Consider the following 20,769-nt stretch of genomic DNA (forward strand, 5'->3'; position numbering starts at 1 on the left):
TCCATATAACTGAGAGGCAGAGAAGGGGAACCCCTCCCCCCCCACCACATTGCAGGTCAATAACATCAGCCATCATGACAGCATTAGCCCCCTTAAGAAAAAGCCCATTCAAAAAGATTAGTCTTAATGATGGACCTAAACTTACAGTAAGATTGCCGAGAACGAATGTCAGTTGGTAAGGCATTCCAAAGTGATGGGGTAACGGAAATGAATGCTGAATGAGGAGTAGAAGCAAGCCTTGCACAATGAACAGCTGGCACAAAAAGATGATGAGCAGACGAGGAACATAGTGCACAGGAAAGAAGATGAGGGGAGATGAGAGAGGCAAGATACGAAGAGATTCCAGTTTATAAAACCTTATGTGCCAGGGTCAAGATTTTATGTTGGATTTCGTAGGTAATGGGTAACCAGTGGTTCTGCTTGAGTAGTTGCGTAACATGATCAGATGAGTGAGTCGGGATACATATGGCAGTGTTTTGAATAGTTTGAAGTCTTTTCAGGGAGACCATAGGCAGTCCTGCATAGATTATATTAACAGTCAAATTTGAAGCAATTAAGAATACAACAGGGTTGCACAGGCTCTATTGTTGATGTATGGACAAAGTGAACAAATGAGCTAAGAATCCAGAAGCAGGATTTAGAAACCCTAATGTATGAATCTAATGTTAATGCAGTATCTAGCGTAACTCCAAGATACTGGATGGGGGTGTCATTGTATTTTAGGTCAAAATATTAGAGTGGTGCTTGGTGTGTTGGTGCTTTGGAGTTTCTTGGAGACAATAAGCAGGTGATCAATTTGTGGAGTACAAGGAAGGAAGACAAAAATGGCTGTCTGGATAAGGTGAAATCTTGTCTATCCCCTGGTCTGTTGATTGGGATGTGTCCTTAGCAGAATGGAGGGACTGGGTGATATTTTCTGCTTTTACTTATCGTGTTACATTGTAGTAGCTTCTTATATATTGGAATTACCCCATCATAATTATTGAGAACCCAACACTTTCCTTCCTGACTGCCTCAAAAGATTTTACACAGGTTGTCAAACACTATGCAGTAACTATGTATGCAGCTGCTAACATATCAACAAAACTTGTGAATTTAGGAACAAAAATTATTGTAGCCTTGTGCCAGTCTCCTGAACTCCCAGTGTTGTCTATGTGTTGGACAAAATGGAGTCATGCCGTTGTAGTACATGAAGAGGTTGCTTGGCCGCTGACATTACAGTTAGATTTTTTGCATTGGTTATTCATTCTGCAAGTGTGCTGTTTGGGTGACCAGGGTTTGATGATATAGTTCTGTTTTTAGTGCCAAGCACAGGATTTTAAAAGCCATCTTTGCTGGTAAGTGAGTAAGACCCTGGCCCTGGGATTCCTTATGAAACTGTAATGTATAAGGAGGCAGCGGCTCTGCTCCGTGTGAGGCTGCTACCATGCTGCATGGAGTACAGATTATAGAGTAGGACTGACTGTACTGGGGAGTGTGGCAGGATCCAGGTTAACGCTAGTAGGGGAAACCATCCTGAAGGTTGCTGAAAGGCGAAGTGGGCTTTCCTGAGCAGAGTTACTTATGATCCTTAGAACTGCAGGTAAGCGATTGAAGGAGCAGCTCATTCGTGTTAGATCTTTGTGAATCCCTGGGCTTGCAGCACTCTGCACTGAACGGATAGCTCAAAAGGAGCATGAGCGACGTGTCCAGGATATAAAGCTAACTGCGGCTGGGTAGTAGATATAGCATGACCAGAAGGTGAGCTAGAATTGGAGAATTTCAGATTTTATTAAAGCTCTGATCCTGCCATATCCCTTTTCCTCTGCCAGCTGCTCTGTCTCCTGCTTAATGGAGTGATGCCTGTGATTGATGCTCTGTCCTGTAGGCTTTACTCTACATTATGCTTTTATTTTCGTTCCTACCCAAGCTTATGACGCAGTTTGGAAGTGGCTTTGTTCTTTCTGTTTGGGCTATGGTTGTCTCTTTTTCCACTTGGCAGAACATTTGGAATCCTGCACTATGGAGTCAGCAGTGTATTTAGAAATCTTAGGAAGCTGATAAGGTTCATAGGAAAGATTCATGATTGGAAGTGAGCTTGTGCCTGCAAGTAATGAGCATTTTATACCATATTTAGAGAATAAGCTTGTCTGGTTGGACCTATTTAATGTGACTGTCCTGTATATTGAAGATATCTCTTTGTTGAAAGCTAGAGTAAAAGTTTGGGTTTGCATAACACTTTTCATCCAGACTTCTTGTAGACTTAACTGCTTAATATTTAAGAATCATACATGCAGCTACCTCTGGGGTACATGGTCTGGCATTATATTTTGGGCACTGGGAGAGTTTCAGATGAAGAAGGGGAATAGGAATCATGTTATATACCCAAGCACACAAAGATAAAAGATTAAAGTGAATTGCACAAGGTCACTCAGAGGTCAAATTGTAGAGAAGGGATTTGAACTTGAATTCCAGGAATTTTCCGGTCTCATAAGTCTGCTTTTTAGTTACTGGGATGGGACTTGATATACTGCCTTTCTGTGGTTACAATCAAAGCGGTTTACATATAATATACAGATACTTACTTTGTGCCTGGGGCAATGGAAGCTTAAGTGACTTGCCAAAGTCACAAGGAGCTGCATTGGAAATTGAATCCAGTTCCTGTGGCTCTCAGGCCACTGCACTAACCATTAGGTTACTTCTCCACTCATCTATTAGACACTGTCCTCCATTAAGGAGAGGTATGGTATTTTATAATTACCCAGAATTTGTCCACAAGAAGTCTTATTTGCCTGGTTGTGGATTTTAGAATATTTTTAAGATGCTAGCTTTTGGCATAAATTCACTGCAGAGGTCCATGTTGTTCATGAGTACCCCGGTGAGCTGTGCTAGTTTTGTGAAGCTTTCTGCTCTTCTGTGGCCCTCCTTCACATTCCTAACTTCTACGTGCTTCAGCGCTCAGAGACTTAAGTACCACATGCATAGAAACTGTGGAGTCAGACTTCTGAAAGAAAAAAAGAACTCCTCTTTCAAATATTCTATTCCCCTTAATTAAAAATGTTGTTGTCTTTTTCTGTGTTTGTGGGTGATCTTTCCAGAAGGCATGCTTGAGTGGCATTAGATAACTGTAACCAATCTAAAGGGTGGAGGCACATTTTCAGTACTGCTTGTTGGTTGATGGCGGCCTCTGCTCTGGAGATAGCTACTTGCTTTCCTTCCCTGGGCCTCAGTACACTGCCGCTACAATGTGCATAGGGAAGGGAAATGGGACTTGATATACTGCCTTTCTGTGGTATTTTGCAACTACATTCAAAGCGGTTTACATATAAACAGGTACTTATTTTGTACCTGGGGCAATGGAGGGTTAAGTGACTTGCCCACAGTCACAAGGAGCTGCAGTGGGACTCGAACCCAGTTCCCCAGGATCAAAGTCTGCTGCACTAACCACTAGGCTACTCCTCCACTCCATAGGATTAACAGGCCCTGAAAAACAGGATGGACTCTCAGAATACCTGTGCTGTAGCACAAAGTGTTGTAACTTCAGGTACAGGGGCCAATATCTGCTTCCTTTAAAAATTTAAGTATCAACGTCTCTAGATTTCAAATATCCAGAGCCATTTGAATGGCTGAATGTTCAGTCGTAGTCAGGCATTTTGCTCATGCTGTAAGATATTCGGGTCAGTTCAGGAGATATCTTCTCTGAACTCATCTGTATAATTATTTGGCATACCATTAAGTATTGTAGAATAGAGGCCTAGCTCTTTAAGATGTAGGCTTTATTTTCTCATGTCATCTCTACTACAATGAGGGAGGGGATTGTTGGGGACCCAGATCACAGTTCATTTCAGGATTTTTGTATTTTTATATCTTTTATAGCCCCTGCCCCTCTTTGCATATTCAGTGTGGTTTAGTAATTACCAGTGCATCTTTTCTAGCAAAAAAGGTGCCGGTACTCAAATGCTAGGCCACTCTTCAAGGGAGGGGTGATCACCGAGGGATCCACCCCACAATAGCCAGGCCCCCTGCAACCAGTCACAGAACCTATGACAAGGCAGAATTGGTGTGTAGAGCCTCAGCTCTTTCATTAAAACTTGGGGTCCTTGGGTCAATTTTAGCAGACAATGGAAAAGGTGCCGGTACTCAGTACCCCCACAAAAAAGCCCTGGTAATTACACCTGAGAACTGATGGTGCTTCCTATTCATGTGACTTCCTTCTCCATCAATCGCTGTTGATGCACACCTGGCAAAGATCTCTCACTGCTGATTCTACACTTGGGGGGTCCTTTTACTAAGGTGCACTGAAAAATGGCCTGTGGTAGTCTAGGCACGGGTTTTGGGCGCGAGCAGAATCATTTTTCAGCGCACCTGTAAAAAAAAAAAAAGGCCTTTTATGTATTTTTGCCGAAAATGGACATGCGGCAAAATGAAAATTGCCACGCATCCATTTTGGGTCTGAGACCTTACCTCCAGCCATTGACCTAGCGGTAAAGTCACACATGGTAACTGGGCGGTAATGACCTATGCGTGCCTAATGCCACTTGGCACGGAAATGAAATTACCACAAGAGCCACATGGACACGGTAGCCATGCGATAACTCCATTTTGGCGCGCATAGACGCTTACGCGGCTTAGTAAAAGGGCCCCTTGGTTCCTTACAGAAGTCATTACTGCTGGAAAGAATGGTCAAGAAACTGAGCTTAGTTGAATAAAGTAACTTTGCTGGACTCAGTTTTTCCACATTTCTGGCTTTCATTTTCAGTGTCTTTTCTGCATTGTTTTTCAAGTTGCTGAAAGTCCTCAGTGTTTCATTCTGTCTTGCTAGCTAGCTCAGGAGAAGGTGTCTGCAGGATGAAGTTTATTTTTCTAGTGTTCAGGAACCTTATAAACATGTGACTTACCTTGTCCAGTGTTGTGTGGACGTCTAACACTATTAATAAATTTAAAATTAGGAAGGGGTGTGTGGCAAGATGGCAGCAAGGAAGCTGGTGGTGTGAGTCTCATCTCTGGCTGAACCATGGTTCTGAATGTGAATGCTATTACTTGGTTTCTTGCTATTAAGAAGAAGGGGGTGGGGGGTTAATCCTTACTAAGTCTTTACTTTTATTCTCTTCTTTGACTCCGTTTGGCTTTTGGTCCACTCCCCCCCCCCCAACCTATCTGTTATTGTGGGCTAAGAAGGTTTAAATATTTACTTGAAGACTCTTATATAATTGTTTTTTAAATTATCCAGATTATTTTCTTTATTTATTCTTCCTAAGAGTCTAGTTGATTGATAACAAAATGTATGGTTGTTTTTCTGAACAAGTGGATGCTTATTTATGTACTATGAAAATTATAAATAAATAAATTTTCAACCCAGTCCTTGGGGCACACCCAGCCAGTCTGAATTTTCAGGTTATTCCCATTGAAATCAATGGGGATATCCTGAAAACCTTGATTCGCTGGGTGTGCCCCAAAGATTGGGTTGAAAACCCCTGAATTAGATTATAGATGTGCATTGTTCTGGATCTTGCAGTTTCAGGAATTGCACCATTTTTGCAATACCTGGTTTCTGTCTGCCCACGGGAACTGAGTGCAGATGCTGCAGATTCATATTACTAATTACCTCTGTTTTATGGGGCATGTACTGTAGTGGAATCTTATGGCAGGATCTTGTCTTGCCATTTAAGGCTTGATTTACCGAGGGTTCAATTAAAAAAAAAAATGCCTACTCAATGAATAGTTAAGCTTATTACCAGAGGATGTGGGTAACATTGGTTAGCGTATCTGGGTTTAAAAAAGGTTTGGACAAATTCCTGGAGGAAAGTCCATAGTCTGCTGTTGAGACAGACGTGGGGGGACGCCACTGCTTGTCCTGAGATTGGTAGCACGGAATGTCACTATTTGGGTTTCTGCCAGGTACTTGTGAACTGGATTGACCACTGTTGGAAACCGGATACTGGGCTAGATGAACTATTGGTCTGACCCAGTATGGCTGTTTTTATGTTCTTATGATTCTAAATTTAGGGAAATTTTCAGACAAACTTAAAATTGTAAATTGTTAGCCAAAAGTTCACTTAGATTTAGGTGCCTAAATGTAGGTGAATTTTTGACTGAAAATCGGTGATAAGCAGCAAATTTTTCTTCCTGGCCAAACTTCACCTCTATAACCACTCATTTTTTTAGGAATCTAAATCTCAATTCTCATTCTTAGTTAAAAAAAGAATACCCAAGGGAACCATTAAGAGGATAATTTGATATCATGTTGCCTGTACGTGATGGCCTTGTAGTGTCTATTTTATAAAGATTAATAGGCACTTATGTGGCTTTATAAGGGGCAGATTGGCAGAAATTGTGGCTAGATTGAAGGCATGGACATTTATGCCTGCTTGGGATCCTGCACAAATGTTGGTACTTACAAGACATGTCTACACATGTTAATTGACCCCCCCCCCCCCCCCAAAAAAAAAAAAAAAAAAAAAAAAAAACAAGTAAATTGTGACTCTGTTCATGCTGGTACCTGGTCAAAATAGCCCCGACAAAAAAGCTCCAGGCATAAAAAGCTCCCAACATAAATAGTCCCTGACATAACAGCCACTGTCAAAATGGCCTGCCCACAATTCAACCCTTGACAAATTGGCCCCTTGACAAAAGGACCCGATCAGGCTGCCGTGACTATGAGACTGCATTTTTTCCTAATAATCTTACCTTGCCAAACAGGATAAGGTTGGTAAGACTATGAAAATGATGACAATATATTTTTTTTAATTAGCATGTTGATGGAAGAATAGTTTCTTTAAATAGCAGAACAGATCATGAATACCAGTTTGTAGCTATAGAATTTTGTTTATTTACAGTGGTGGAAATAAGTATTTGATCCCTTGCTGATTTTGTAAGTTTGCCCACTGACAAAGACATGAGCAGCCCATAATTGAAGGGTAGGTTATTAGTAACAGTGAGAGATAGCACATCACAAATTAAATCCGGAAAATCACATTGTGGAAAGTATATGAATTTATTTGCATTCTGCAGAGGGAAATAAGTATTTAATCCCTCTGGCAAACAAGACCTAATACTTGGTGGCAAAACCCTTGTTGGCAAGCACAGCGGTCAGACGTCTTCTGTAGTTGATGATGAGGTTTGCACACATGTCAGGAGGAATTTTGGTCCACTCCTCTTTGCAGATCATCTCTAAATCATTAAGAGTTCTGGGCTGTCGCTTGGCAACTCGCAGCTTCAGCTCCCTCCATAAGTTTTCAATGGGATTAAGGTCTGGTGACTGGCTAGGCCACTCCATGACCCTAATGTGCTTCTTCCTGAGCCACTCCTTTGTTGCCTTGGCTGTATGTTTTGGGTCATTGTCGTGCTAGAAGACCCAGCCACGACCCATTTTTAAGGCCCTGGCGGAGGGAAGGAGGTTGTCACTCAGAATTGTACGGTACATGGCCCCATCCATTCTCCCATTGATGCGGTGAAGTAGTCCTGTGCCCTTAGCAGAGAAACACCCCCAAAACATAACATTTCCACCTCCATGCTTGACAGTGGGGACGGTGTTCTTTGGGTCATAGGCAGCATTTCTCTTCCTCCAAACACGGCGAGTTGAGTTCATGCCAAAGAGCTCAATTTTTGTCTCATCTGACCACAGCACCTTCTCCCAATCACTCTCGGCATCATCCAGGTGTTCACTGGCAAACTTCAGACGGGCCGTCACATGTGCCTTCCGGAGCAGGGGGACCTTGCGGGCACTGCAGGATTGCAATCCGTTATGTCGTAATGTGTTACCAATGGTTTTCGTGGTGACAGTGGTCCCAGCTGCCTTGAGATCATTGACAAGTTCCCCCTTGTAGTTGTAGGCTGATTTCTAACCTTCCTCATGATCAAGGATACCCCACGAGGTGAGATTTTGCGTGGAGCCCCAGATCTTTGTCGATTGACAGTCATTTTGTACTTCTTCCATTTTCTTACTATGGCACCAACAGTTGTCTCCTTCTCGCCCAGCGTCTTACTGATGGTTTTGTAGCCCATTCCAGCCTTGTGCAGGTGTATGATCTTGTCCCTGACATCCTTAGACAGCTCCTTGCTCTTGGCCATTTTGTAGAGGTTAGAGTCTGACTGATTCACTGAGTCTGTGGACAGGTGTCTTTCATACAGGTGACCATTGCCGACAGCTGTCTGTCATGCAGGTAACGAGTTGATTTGGAGCATCTACCTGGTCTGTAGGGGCCAGATCTCTTACTGGTTGGTGGGGGATCAAATACTTATTTCCCTCTGCAGAATGCAAATAAATTCATATACTTTCCACAATGTGATTTTCCGGATTTAATTTGTGATGTGCTATCTCTCACTGTTACCAATAACCTACCCTTCAATTATGGGCTGCTCATGTCTTTGTCAGTGGGCAAACTTACAAAATCAGCAAGGGATCAAATACTTATTTCCACCACTGTATATGCTTTATGCAATTGAATGCTTGTTAGGAGTATTTATCAGTGAAGATTCAGTTGTAGTTTATTATATTTTTTGTGATGTGCTGGTTTTTCTTAGGGGGCTATTTTGTCAAGGGTTGTTTTGTGGGCGGAGCCATTTTGTCAAGGGCTATTTTGTTAGGCTGTGAAGTGTCAAGGGTTATTTTGTTACAAGGGTTTTTTGTCGGGGCTATTATGACTGGGTGTCATTCATGCTCCACCCCACAAGATGCCTACACATAGAAGTATATGCCTTCTTGTCACTGCACATATTTTTACCCATGTCACCTCTGGAGTAATTTTATAGAAACTTTTTACATGCATGAAAATGGCTTTAGGTGTGGAAGATTCTTTGTGAGATTATGTTCCACATGTATAATGTGGAACTGTCAGCGTTAAATGTTATCAAATTATACATTCGCTGCATGGCTGAATATTGGCCTACTTATCTTTTGCTGTTACCCCTTCCTCCTCCCTTATAGGGGCACTCCCACAAAAGTTTGGAGAATATTGCTGTAAGTGGCTGTAGTAAGAACTTTTTTTTAAATAAAATGTGATAATCTCTATTAGAGCAAACAATTTGTAATACAGCAGTCCAAATCCTATCTTTTTATGTGAACGAATAAAAATGTTACAGAAGTTCAAACATGTAACTTTTGCAAACTGCATATGACCCATAACATTGTAGATCTGAGACTTCAGTTACCTTTTCCCAGAAACAGTCACAAATGTAGCCCTTTTTTATGGCTGGTAACTTAAGGAATGTTGGAATCATGAAAAAAAGGTCATTATTTATCCATCTGTATCCTCACCCATCTGTAGGGCACAATAACTCTACAAAAAGATGGAAGTTTATCAAATTTGACATACAAATTAGTTAAAAAAAAGCATTGGCTTTCTATGGGAATCGGAAATTGCAGAATGTTGACTAGCTTTTTGACTTCAAGCAACACAGGCAGACAGAGACACTAAACACATACCTTCACTACACGTAGACACCCTCACACCCTCCACAGCAATAGACAGGGAAAAAACAACTGAACTAGCTGGTGAAAGATGACACCAAAAGAAACCTTCATATTCCTTCATTTTACAATTCCAAAATACATACAATCACATGTGTGTGCATACCACAGCACACCTCCCCAAACCAGTCCCCCACACCTATCCCCTGCCCAACCCCCTGTCCTTGCAGGTATAGGGGTGAGGTTATAGAATTCCCTGCTGTCTGTAAATGAATTAGAAACTAATGTGTTTATTTTACTATCTTTTTTTGACAGGCATTATTTCATGTAGGAAATCTGTAATTGAAAGACTGTGATGTAGGGCTGCAGAAAACTGTATTTATTTTTGTTTATGCTCATTTTAAGATTACTGCAATTCAGTATCTTTTATGTTGTCACATATTGTTTGTCATTTATTATTAATGTTATAGAAACAGAAAAATGATGACAGGTAAAGGTCAAATGGCCCATCCAGTCTGCTCATCCACACCGTCTACTGCCTCCTCCTCTCCTTAAGAGATCCCACATGCTTGCCCCAAACTTTCTTGAATTTAGATACAGTCTTTGTCTTCACCACCTCCACCTGGAGGCCAAGTAAATACTTAGAAATGCTTGTATGGAATCTGCTGATGACAGTAGTAATTGGAATATAAATGTCTTATAATGAAAAAAAGGAAATATATATCTGTCTTACTTGATGTACTGCCCTTTTGTTTAATCAAACAGAGAAATTTACAGAAATAGCAAAACTGGAGTAAACTTGATTAACCAAGTAAAAGTTATACATAACTACCAAAACTAATTCTAGAATTCTGGTATGACAGTTCAAAGAAACATCATCATTAAGCTCAGAATATATAACCTACTGGGTTTGCTAAATATACATGAGGCTCATTTTCAAAGCGCATAGACTTAGAAAGTTACATAGGTTACTATCCAGCTTATAATTGAAAAAGAAAAACGCGTATATTGCGACCCAAATTGGGAGATAGACATTTATCTCACAAAAACAAATAAAGCGGTATAATCGAAAGCCGAATTTGGACGTTTTCAACTGCACTCCGTCGCGGATGCGGACAAAGTTGATGGGGGCGTGTCAAAGGCGTGGTGAAGGCGGAACTGGGGCGTGGTTATCGGCCGATCAGAGATAGGTGCCTTTCGCCGATAATGGAAAAAAAATATGCATTTTTAGCGAGAATTTAGGGCACTTTTCCTGGACCCTGTTTTTCCACGAATAGGGCCCCAAAAAGTGCCCTAAATGACCAATGACCACTGGAAGGAGTCGGGGATGACCTCCCCTGACTCCCCCAGTGGTCACAAACCCCCTCCCACCACAAAAATATGCTGTTTCACAACTTTTTATGTTCACCCTCAAATGTCATACCCACCTCCCTGGCAGCAGTATGCAGGTCACTGGAGCAGTTATTAGGGGGTGCATGGACCTCAGGCAGGTAGACCCAGGCCCATCCCCCCCCTCACCTGTTACACTTGTGCTGGTAAATGGGAGCTCTCCAAACCGCCCCCCAAACCCACTGTACCCACATGTAGGTGCCCCCCTTCACCCCTTAGGGCTATAGTAATGGTGTAGACTTGTGGGCGGTGGGTTTTGAGGGGGATTTGGGGGGCTCAACACCCAAGGGAAGGGTGCTATGCACCTGGGAGCTCTTTTACCTTTTTTTTTTTTTGTAAAAGTGCCCCATAGGGTGCCCGGTTGGTGTCCTGGCATGTGAGGGGGACCAGTGCACTACGACTCCTGGCCCCTCCCACGAACAAATGCCTTGGATTTATTCGTTTTTGAGCTGGGCGCTTTCATTTTCCATTATCACTGAAAAACAAAAACGCCCAGCTCACAAATTGGCGCATAAAGCATGGATGTCTATTTTTTTTCGAAAATACGGTTCGGTCCGCCCCTTCACGGACCCGTTCTCGGAGATAAACGCCCATGGAGATAGACGTTTTTGTTCAATTATGCCCCTTCACGTAACTTTGTAAGTCTAAATGCTTTGAAAATATGCCTCATTGTAATTTTGTAAGTCTATGTGCTTTGAAAATGAGCACCATTATTTATGTGTTATATTACCTTAAAAATAAATCACGATGATGAGAATGCTGGTTGAAAAAAATAGGTCTTTAAATTATTTAAAATAATGCCTCACAGTGTCTACCAAGTCTCCTCCCTCCCCCACTTCTCAGTTCACCCTCACATACCCCAGATACATACAAGCATAAGGCCCCTCAATATCCACATCCCAAATACCAATATCTCTTCACAGCTTCCATGGCTGCTCCCAACTTACACAAACAGTTATATATCAGAAAAATACATTCCATAGCTCTCCAACTTACATAACCCTGCCTCAAGGAGCTCCCACCCCACACAGTGAGACCCGGTCCACTCAAATATATACATACAATGTGCACACCCATCTGTCCTGTCTACACACCCCTCCCCACACATACATCCTTATAACACACCCACTAAGTACACCCATAGCCATACCTTCCAAAAATACCTCATAACACCTTCCACATGCCATCTCCCATCCCCCAACACTTACAGACATCATCAACCTCCCATGTACACATAAAACTTCCAAACCCCTTAACACACACATTTGTTTCCAGTCACAGCCCTAACACAAATACCACACCGCATACATTGTCTACATATCAGTTAATCCATTATTTTGTTTAGCTGAAGTCCACAAGAAGAAGCTGGCAAGCATGAGATCAGCCTAAAGATTTTTAGATTGAAGCTTTGTATCATTCTCATGATATTGACATTTAATTACAGAGCACAGGGACGGTGAAAGATGACAGATGACCTTTCATGAGTTACCGCTATGTGTGTGTGAAAGATCTGTTCTGACTCTTTTGATTCAAAGTTTTTAAGGCACTGAAGAAAATTAGTCTGTTTCTTCCCTCATACACACTCTCACACATACTGTATCTTTTGTCCTGTAATTTCCTGCTGACCATTTGTGGGCATCGAGTTCAGTTGGACTTGTTGGGCTACAGGGCCACATGCCTTCATTTATATTGTGGTTTTTTTCCCTTTCCAACTTGGCACACTCATTGCACTTACAGTTCTCCGCTGTTTGTTGCCCTCTTGGTGTTACATAGTAACATAGTAAATGGTGGCAGATAAAGTCCTCCAGATATGACTCTGCCCAACAGTCACACTCATTATCAATCCATGATTAAACAACAATGAATGTGATATAAAATACTTGATCGTGGTCTTTCTTTAGCATTTCTGGAACATAAACCGTAGAAGTCCACCTGGCACTGTTATGTTCCAACTGTTGGAGTTGACATCAAAGTCCATTCCGTCCTATCTGAATTCAACTTGCCGTTTGCAGGACACAGACCGTAAAAGTCTGCCTGTCACCGTCCTCGCGTTCCAGCTACTGAAGTTGCTGTTGAAGCCCTTTCCAGCCCATCCTAAACCGGATTACCATATACAGGACATAAACCATACAAGTCTGCCTGGCACCAGCCTTAGTTCTTCAGAGTCGGATTCACCATCAAAGTGTCACTCAACACATCCACACACATGCAGCCTTTTAAGTTTTGGTTTTTTTTAATATTATCCATTTTCTAATTAGAGATCCTCTGTGTTCATCCCTTGCATTTTTGAATTCTGTCACTGCTTTGGGAGTGCATTCCAGGCATCCGACCTCCGTCTCCATAGAAAAGAATTTAAATCTAGACTGAAAGCCCACCTCTTTAACATTGCTTTTGACTCGTAACCACTTCCTCCACCTACCCTCCTCTCCTCCTTCCTGTCCACATTAATTGATTTGATTTGCTTACTTTATTTTTGTCTATTAGATTGTAAGCTCTTTTGAGCAGGGACTGTCTTTCTTCTATGTTTGTCCAGCGCTGCGTACGCCTTGTAGCGCTATAGAAATGCTAAATAGTAATAGTAGTAGTAGTAATTTGCTGACATTACTCCTAAGTCTACAACTTCAATTCATGTTGTCCTCTAGTTTTACCGTTTCCCTTTCTGTGGGAAAGATTTGTTTTATATTAATACCTTTCAACTATTTAAAGTCTGTATCATATCTCCACTGGCCCTTCTTTCCTCTAGGGTATTCAGGTCTTCTAGTCTCTCTTCATATGTCTTTTGGTTAAAGCCCCATACCATTTTTGTCGCCTTTCTCTGGACAGCTTCAAGTCTTTTTACATCCTTGGCATGGGTTTACCTAAAGTTGCAAAATATGTCTCCAGAAAATGTGGTTAACAGATTATGAAAGGAATGGTCCCTAAATAATGATTAGCCAGGTATTCTGGAAGAAAGCTGTTGCAGCAAGGACTGAATCTATTCTTTGGGGTCTGTCAGGTACTTCCTTGTGACCTGGATTGGCGGCTCTTTTAGAGAGGATGCTGGGCTTGATGGGCCTTTGGTCTGACCCAGCATGGAAAATCTTTTATGATTTTATAAAATGCAAGTACTAATAATTACTGTAAATCTTTCCAGATCATGTATGTTCACTTGCCCTGTAGGTAGGCTGACAGCTAGAGGGGAAGGTCCTGTGTGTGCAGTGTTTATTTCTGTGGACATCTCACTACAATATGACCAATTACCTCCTCTGTTTACATAAAAGGACTACTTTTCAAATGCAGTAGTTCAAAACTTGTTGCCTTCATTAGAAGCTGATGTAAAAAACAGTATGCTAAAATTTAATGCAAAAAAAAAAATCTCCCAGTGTAGTCAGAAAATAGTATACGAATGCATAAAGGGTTAAATAATGCATGATACGAAAAATGTCATCTGAAACTGGATTAAAAAGGCGCATAAGTATATATATTTTTACAGCAGAAGTTGAGCTAAAAATGGTTGTAAATTTCCTCCTGTTTTTAACATCAGTGTTTAGAGGAACAGTTTGTCTAACTCACGTTTAACCATTTATTAAATAAAATAAAAGTGGAGGTGCCCCTGGTCCAGCATGAAGCCCCCAAGTCATATGGGTATCAGAGAGCCCACAACTCTCCCTATCCTACTCACTAACCCACCTGTACCCTGTGGTTTCCCCTGTAGTTGTCTTTCCTGTCTTCAGTGCTGGCCATCTATAAACAGTAACTGAAATTAGTAGCATTAGCTAAACCCTTGCCATTTTCAAGTGACTGGCCCTGAAGACAGGAGGACTAAGAATGATTAGTATGGTGGGGTGGAAAATGGTCTGGTGAGTGGGCAGGAGGGTCGATTACTGAGTGGATGGGGTAAGTTAGTGGGTGAGGTATATTCGGGGGCAGAATTCTTCTGGCTCAAGACTCCTGAATTCAGGTCCTGGATTTTGGGGTTATGGATTTAGGTATTTCAGTGATTAGCGCTGGTTTTTCCCCCAGAAAGTTTTGTTCCTGGGGCTTTTAGCCGTGAAGGTTAACCACATTTCTGGGGTAAGTTTTAGTTTAGGATCTTGTGCCAGTGTAGTTTTGACCCTCCTGGATAGGTGCACCCACTCCAGACCTGAGAATCCCAGATCTGGCACAGTGCTGACATGGCATCATAGACTAATAGTAGCACTAGAAATGAAATTAACTTCCATCTATCTGTGACCCAGGAGTAAACTTTTCTGCACCCCCTCCCACCAAAACAACAAAATAAACAGCATTACACATGTTAGGCTTTAATACATCTCCCTTAGAAGTAAGAGCAATCCCTACCTTAAACAGGAATTCCTTGCAGGTACAGTAATTTTAGTGCATGTTTCTGTACCCATTTTAGTGAGAAAGTTTTGTGTATTAACCTAAGGGCTTCTTTTACAAAGCTGCAGTAGAGATTCCTGTGTGGCAAATGAGATAAAGCCCATTCAATTCCTATGGACTTAGCGCGGCTTTATAAAAGGAGCCCTAAATTGTAAATAAACTTTCTATTACATAGCTTTCCAGTGTTCCAGAACCTGTGGGATAGTTGTGTCCATCAAGCAGCAGGTGCAGATAGAGAACTGATAACTGAGCTGAGACATATCTTTCTTGGCATCTAGTCCAGCTCCTCAGTATTTTCTCTCTCCTGTAGGTGGGTGGACACACTTTTCAACCACTGGTTCTGAGTGATTTGCTCCTGGTCCAGTTGGTCAGCTGTCCCCAGTTGAGCTTTGCTGGTGGCTTGTCTGCAGAGTCATATCTGGAGGTCTTCAGATCCCTGTCTGTAGTGCCCTATGAAATTTACTTCTTCCCTCTCTTCACTCTCCCCGTTTCTTGTTGAGCTCTCCTTTTCCTGCACAACAATCTTAAAAAAAAAAAAAAAAAGAAAAGAAAGAAGGAAAGAGGTTTACTGAAAAGCATGGAACAGAGTATTAGTCCTGATTCTTTCTCATCTGGGACAGGGCCACTGAGAAGGGGGTGCGGGGGGAGGCGGCAAAATTCCCTGGGCTCGGCCTCCAAACTTCTTCTTGCCTGCCTGCCTGCCTGCTTCTGGGTCTGTGTCTCTCCTGCTCCTGTGTGCCAGGACCCAGATGATCATGCTAATGCAATCATCCAGGTCTCGGCACATAGGAGTAGAAGACGACAGATTGAGAGAGGAGTAGTCAAAGCATTAAACCTCCTTGAGTCAGACACAGGAAGGTGTAGGGGCGGCCTAAGTTGAGGGGAGGGGCTGCTGCGTGGTGGCCCATGTGGGGGAGCGGTTGGCAGTTTTGCCTGGGCCCAGCTGTGTGTCTCGGCGGCCCTGATCTGGGGTAAAACTTGTGGAGACTGTGAGCTTGGGGGCAGAGCCGCCAGTGGTAAATCCCCGTGGTGTTTTATCTATTATCATATTTTGTATTTCTTTACTTCTGTCCTGGTGGCAAACCAGTTGAAGGCAAATGAGTATTCTTAGGGTATACAGGTATTGATTTTGATGTACTGTTTTACTCTTTCCTCTAAAGGTCTTCATTGGTGAGCTTCCTCAGGACTTCCTGCGTATCACTCCCACTCACCAGCAGCAGCAAATCCAGTTAGACGCCCAGGCTGCTCAGCAGCTGCAGTACGAAGGTACCATGGGAACCGTTGGCAGGCTCAGCATCACTGTGGTACAGGTATGGCCTTGTCTGCCCCGTCCCTTTCTTAGTGTGACTCTTTTCATTGACCTTTCACCTGGAACCTTCTGGCAGAGCACTGCATGCTGAACAAACTGCTAGTGTGTTATACTTCTAGAATATCAACAAAGCTAGCATATTAGTACTTCACTGAAAATTTATTTAAAATACAAGACTATTTTTTGACAATTTATAGCTCGAAAAAGGTTTATGTAAGGACTAAATATAGAATGATCTTACAGTGCTGAGGAAGTTTATGGACCCACTAATGTGATCTGTATTTTAGTACACTTTAAACTGAAAACATGATGAAAGGTTCAACAATAAGTATCCTTATGTGAAAAAGTATGTGAACTCTTCATTCATTAACCTCTGAGCAGCAATGACTTAAACTAAATGTTTACTATAATTGTTAATCAATCTCTCACATTGTCCTTGAAGGATTTTGGCCATGAATATGTTCAGAGCTGTTTCAGCTTTAATATTGTAGGGCTGTCTTGGACGAACAGCTCAGTTCAGGTCTTTCTATAGCATTTCAGTAGGGTTTAGATCGAGGCTTTAATTTGGCTAACCGCAAACCAAAATATATTCTCGGTAGTAGATTTATTTGGATATTTAAGTTTGTTGCTGTGTGACCCACGTTTGGCTCGGCTTCAGCTCACGGACAGATTCCTTTGTGGGTTTAGCACTTATTTTCAGTTGTTTTCCCGGTATAATCTAAGCTAAAAGCCCACCTTTTTGATGCTGCTTTTAACTCCTAACCCTTATTCACTTTGTTCAGAACCCTTATTTTATCATCCTCACTTTAATATTCCCTTATCTCTTGTTTGTTCTGTCTGTCTGTCCTAATTAGATTGTAAGCTCTGTCGAGTAGGGACTGTCTCTTCATGTTCAAGTGTACAGCACTGTGTACGTCTAGTAGCGCTTTAGAAATGATTAGTAGTAGTAGTATTTCTCTTGGTTTACTTCCCCAATTATTTTCTTAGTTTTTTTTTGGCCTTTCAAGTTTTCTTTATTTTTTTTTCGTGGCTCTTTTTAGGCCTGTTTAGGACTGAGCACCGGCTTCAATTTCAGTCTCATGCTCCTTTTTCTGACCTTCAAAATTTAGGAATTTATATAAATAAATATTTTATTTCACTTGATATACTCCGAAGGGAGCCATCAATGACGACTATGTGGTTTACAAACAATAAAATAGTACTAGGATAAGAAAGAGTTAAGAAAGGCAGCAAAAGGGGAGGAAGAAGGGATGAGAGGTTAGGATTGACTGGGACCAAAGACCTCAGAGAAAAAAGAGGTTTCAGGGGGGCTTTGAATGGATCTAAGGGAGAAGGGAAAGGGAGTTCCACAGTTTTGGACCAAGGTAACTGAAGGCTGTCTCTTGGGAAATAGTAAGATGGAGAAAAGAAAGGGAAGGAAGACATAATAGATTGGAACAATGGAGATGACCAGAAGCAATCAGTGGTGTAATATTGGATTTATCAGATGCTTTAAAACTGACTCAACACGGGCCCTGTTTCAGCTTGTAAAGCCTGCTCAGGAGTGTGTGCATATATGTCACAGCATAGTAAGAAACACCTTGCTAGCCTTTTAGGTCCAGAAACTACCATGAAGTTGGACAGACTCAGACTCGTCCTCCACAGTATATAAAGGAGAAATGCTTGCAAATGCAAACAATGTCTTCAGCAATTTTGGCTGCATAATTAGATTGCTGAAGATCATTGCCTGCTCCGTGCACCCCCTTTCTTTGAGGAGAGGGGTGTGCACTCCCTGAGGTGGGATTGTGCTCTGCCCCAGTTGCCATATGTTAGGTACACCGCTGTCATATTGTTAGAGCCATGGCTACGTCAATAGCCCACTTGAGATCAGCTTCTGTTGAGGAGATTTGCAAAGCTGCAACGAAGTCATCAGTCCACATATTCACATCTCACTTCTTCCTTGAACAGGACATCTGATGTGACAGCCGTTCAGTCCTGCAGAATTTGTTTGGTGTCAAGAATCCAAGTCCACCCTCCTAGGCCTGGTTATGTTCTGTCCCAGGCTGCACCTTCACAACCAGTTTGTATATAGTTTCTGGTTAATTGACTTAAAGGCCTCAGTGTTTCAAATCTCTATTGTACTGTCATTGTTGTTTTTAGGTGAGCCTGGTAGCTAGGGATTTCCACATGTGAGAGTACATTGGGCCTGTTTGTCCTCAGAGAAAGTGGTTACTCACTTGTAGCAGATGTTGCCCGAGGACAGCAGGCCTATTGTTCTTGCATACTTCCCTCCTCCCCTTGGAGTTGTCGTCTTCAGCTATTGCATTAGATTGAGGTACCCATGCTTGCATGTTGGGCGGGAAGGCACCTGTGCATGTGAGATGGGATGCTGCCAGAACCTTCTTAGCGCTATACGCAATAGGCAGCATCTGCACTGGGCTCTATTGGATGACATCAGCCACATATGAGAATACTGCGTCTGCTGTCCTCAGAGAACATCTGCTACAGGTGAGGTAACCACTTTATAGCAGTCTTGAATACCATTTTGATTCAGTTTTTTCCTAATGGTTTGTTCATGAACCACTGCATCAGCCAGAATGCCAGAGACCTGCAGATCTTTACATGTTCTTTCTGTATTTTTGATCCTGCCATGATGACCTCCTTTTTGTAATGTCACAACAGTTTTCAACTTTTTAAGTTGTAGGTTATTAGATAGCTATAGCGAATGAATGGTAGCCAGGATGTTTAGAGAGAGTCTTATAATCCTACCTGGACAGAAAAGCATCAACTACAGTTCTTTTTTTCCTGGGTCCTGTGACATTTTTTTTCACTTGAAATTTTATTAATTTTCAAGAAAACAGTTACAATAAAAGACACACGAATTATAGTGCTATAATAACAAAAATGAACTATCTATCTTACAGGTACACTGCAGTAATCTATAATGTAACCAATATGCAAATTAACAAATTAGAGGGTATGAGTAAAGAATTTGTATATAAGTGATCCATTAAGTATTCATTAAACCATTCAGCTATTATTTCACAGGTGACCATAGTTTCCTTTTATGCAAAGTAGAGCCTTATTTGTTAGCAGATAAGAATTCTAGCTTCTGATAGTTTAAAACAGAATTCCACCAGTAATGCACGTTAAGGAGTTTTGATGATTTTCAATGTGACAAAAGTTTAGTGCAATGGATAATAAAATATCAAGTTCTCGCTGATTATCTAGAAGGATAAGTTGTTGAGAACTGGATTTGTAGATAATAATAGAGAGAGAGTCATGATCCAATCATCATTCCAAAAGAGTTACAACAGTTAATATTCAAAAATCATATGGGCTAAATTTCCCATTTAGAAGAACAATTCCAACACTTGTCCAAAGAAGTTAATTTGGCAGTGTAAAGTTTTCGAGTCCATAACGATTTATGATACAAAAAATATATGGATTGTAAAAAAGATGCAGAATCCAGTGGTTTTATTGCTGAAGTCCAGATATATGACCATTGTTGCTTTGTAAGTACAGAGCCAGTGCCCTTTTCCCAAATCTGTTGTAGGCCAGTGACATGTTTATAAGAGTCAGACTTAATAAGTTTATAGATGGCCGAAGCCGTATGGTCATTAGATATCAATATTTGTGCTGTTGAAAAAAATAGATGGTTCTTGAGCAGTTGATGAAGTTATATGCTGCTGTGAATGAATACAATAGCATCATTGAAGCCATTTGTAATAGTTATTAGTAGTGAATTTGAAACAATCTTGTAGAAATGAGAAGGATGATTTTGTTTTGTTGTCCTCGGTGAGAATATCTTTGAGTCCATATTCCTTTGTCTATCCATTCTTTCCAGAAAAAAGGAGATTTATCTATAAGAACGTGGGTTGTTGTGTTGAGTCTTATGAGTAGTAGTAAAATGTTCTATTACGTACTGTGTTGACATAGGAGCCAACTTTTCAAAATTATTGGGGATGCTAAGCCCAATGGAAATAACCCATTCCTGGACACATCCAAGGAATTTTCTCAATATTGGGGGTGCTGAAGCACCCACAGAGTCGGCTCCTATGTGTGTTGACATTGTAAGTAGTGTACTGTGCCATACTTTGTATTGATATTTGAATATTTTTACTGCTGTAATTGTGTATTGCTTATGTGTTATTTTTTATTTCTGTACACCGCCTTGAGTGAATATTTTCAAAAAGGCGGTAAATAAATCAAAATAAACAGGATGAGTTAGAAGGTTATCAGATTCAACTCGACTATTTCAGCCGCATGGGTACCTGAATGCGGAGTACCACAAGGATCCCCCCTCTCGCCAACTCTATTCAACTTAATGATGATACCCTTG

General features: G+C 41.4%; 1 protein-coding gene across 1 annotated transcript in view; it reads left to right on the forward strand.

The window, feature by feature from the left end:
• Nucleotides 1-20,769, forward strand: part of TOLLIP (toll interacting protein) — a 213,427-nt gene that overhangs the window by 93,221 nt on the left and 99,437 nt on the right. The window contains 1 exon segment of the mRNA XM_030201244.1: nucleotides 16,300-16,454. Within this exon segment, the coding sequence (XP_030057104.1) occupies nucleotides 16,300-16,454 (155 nt within the window).

This window comes from Microcaecilia unicolor, chromosome 4 (genome assembly GCF_901765095.1).
Source record: "Microcaecilia unicolor chromosome 4, aMicUni1.1, whole genome shotgun sequence".
Classification (NCBI taxonomy): domain Eukaryota; kingdom Metazoa; phylum Chordata; class Amphibia; order Gymnophiona; family Siphonopidae; genus Microcaecilia; species Microcaecilia unicolor.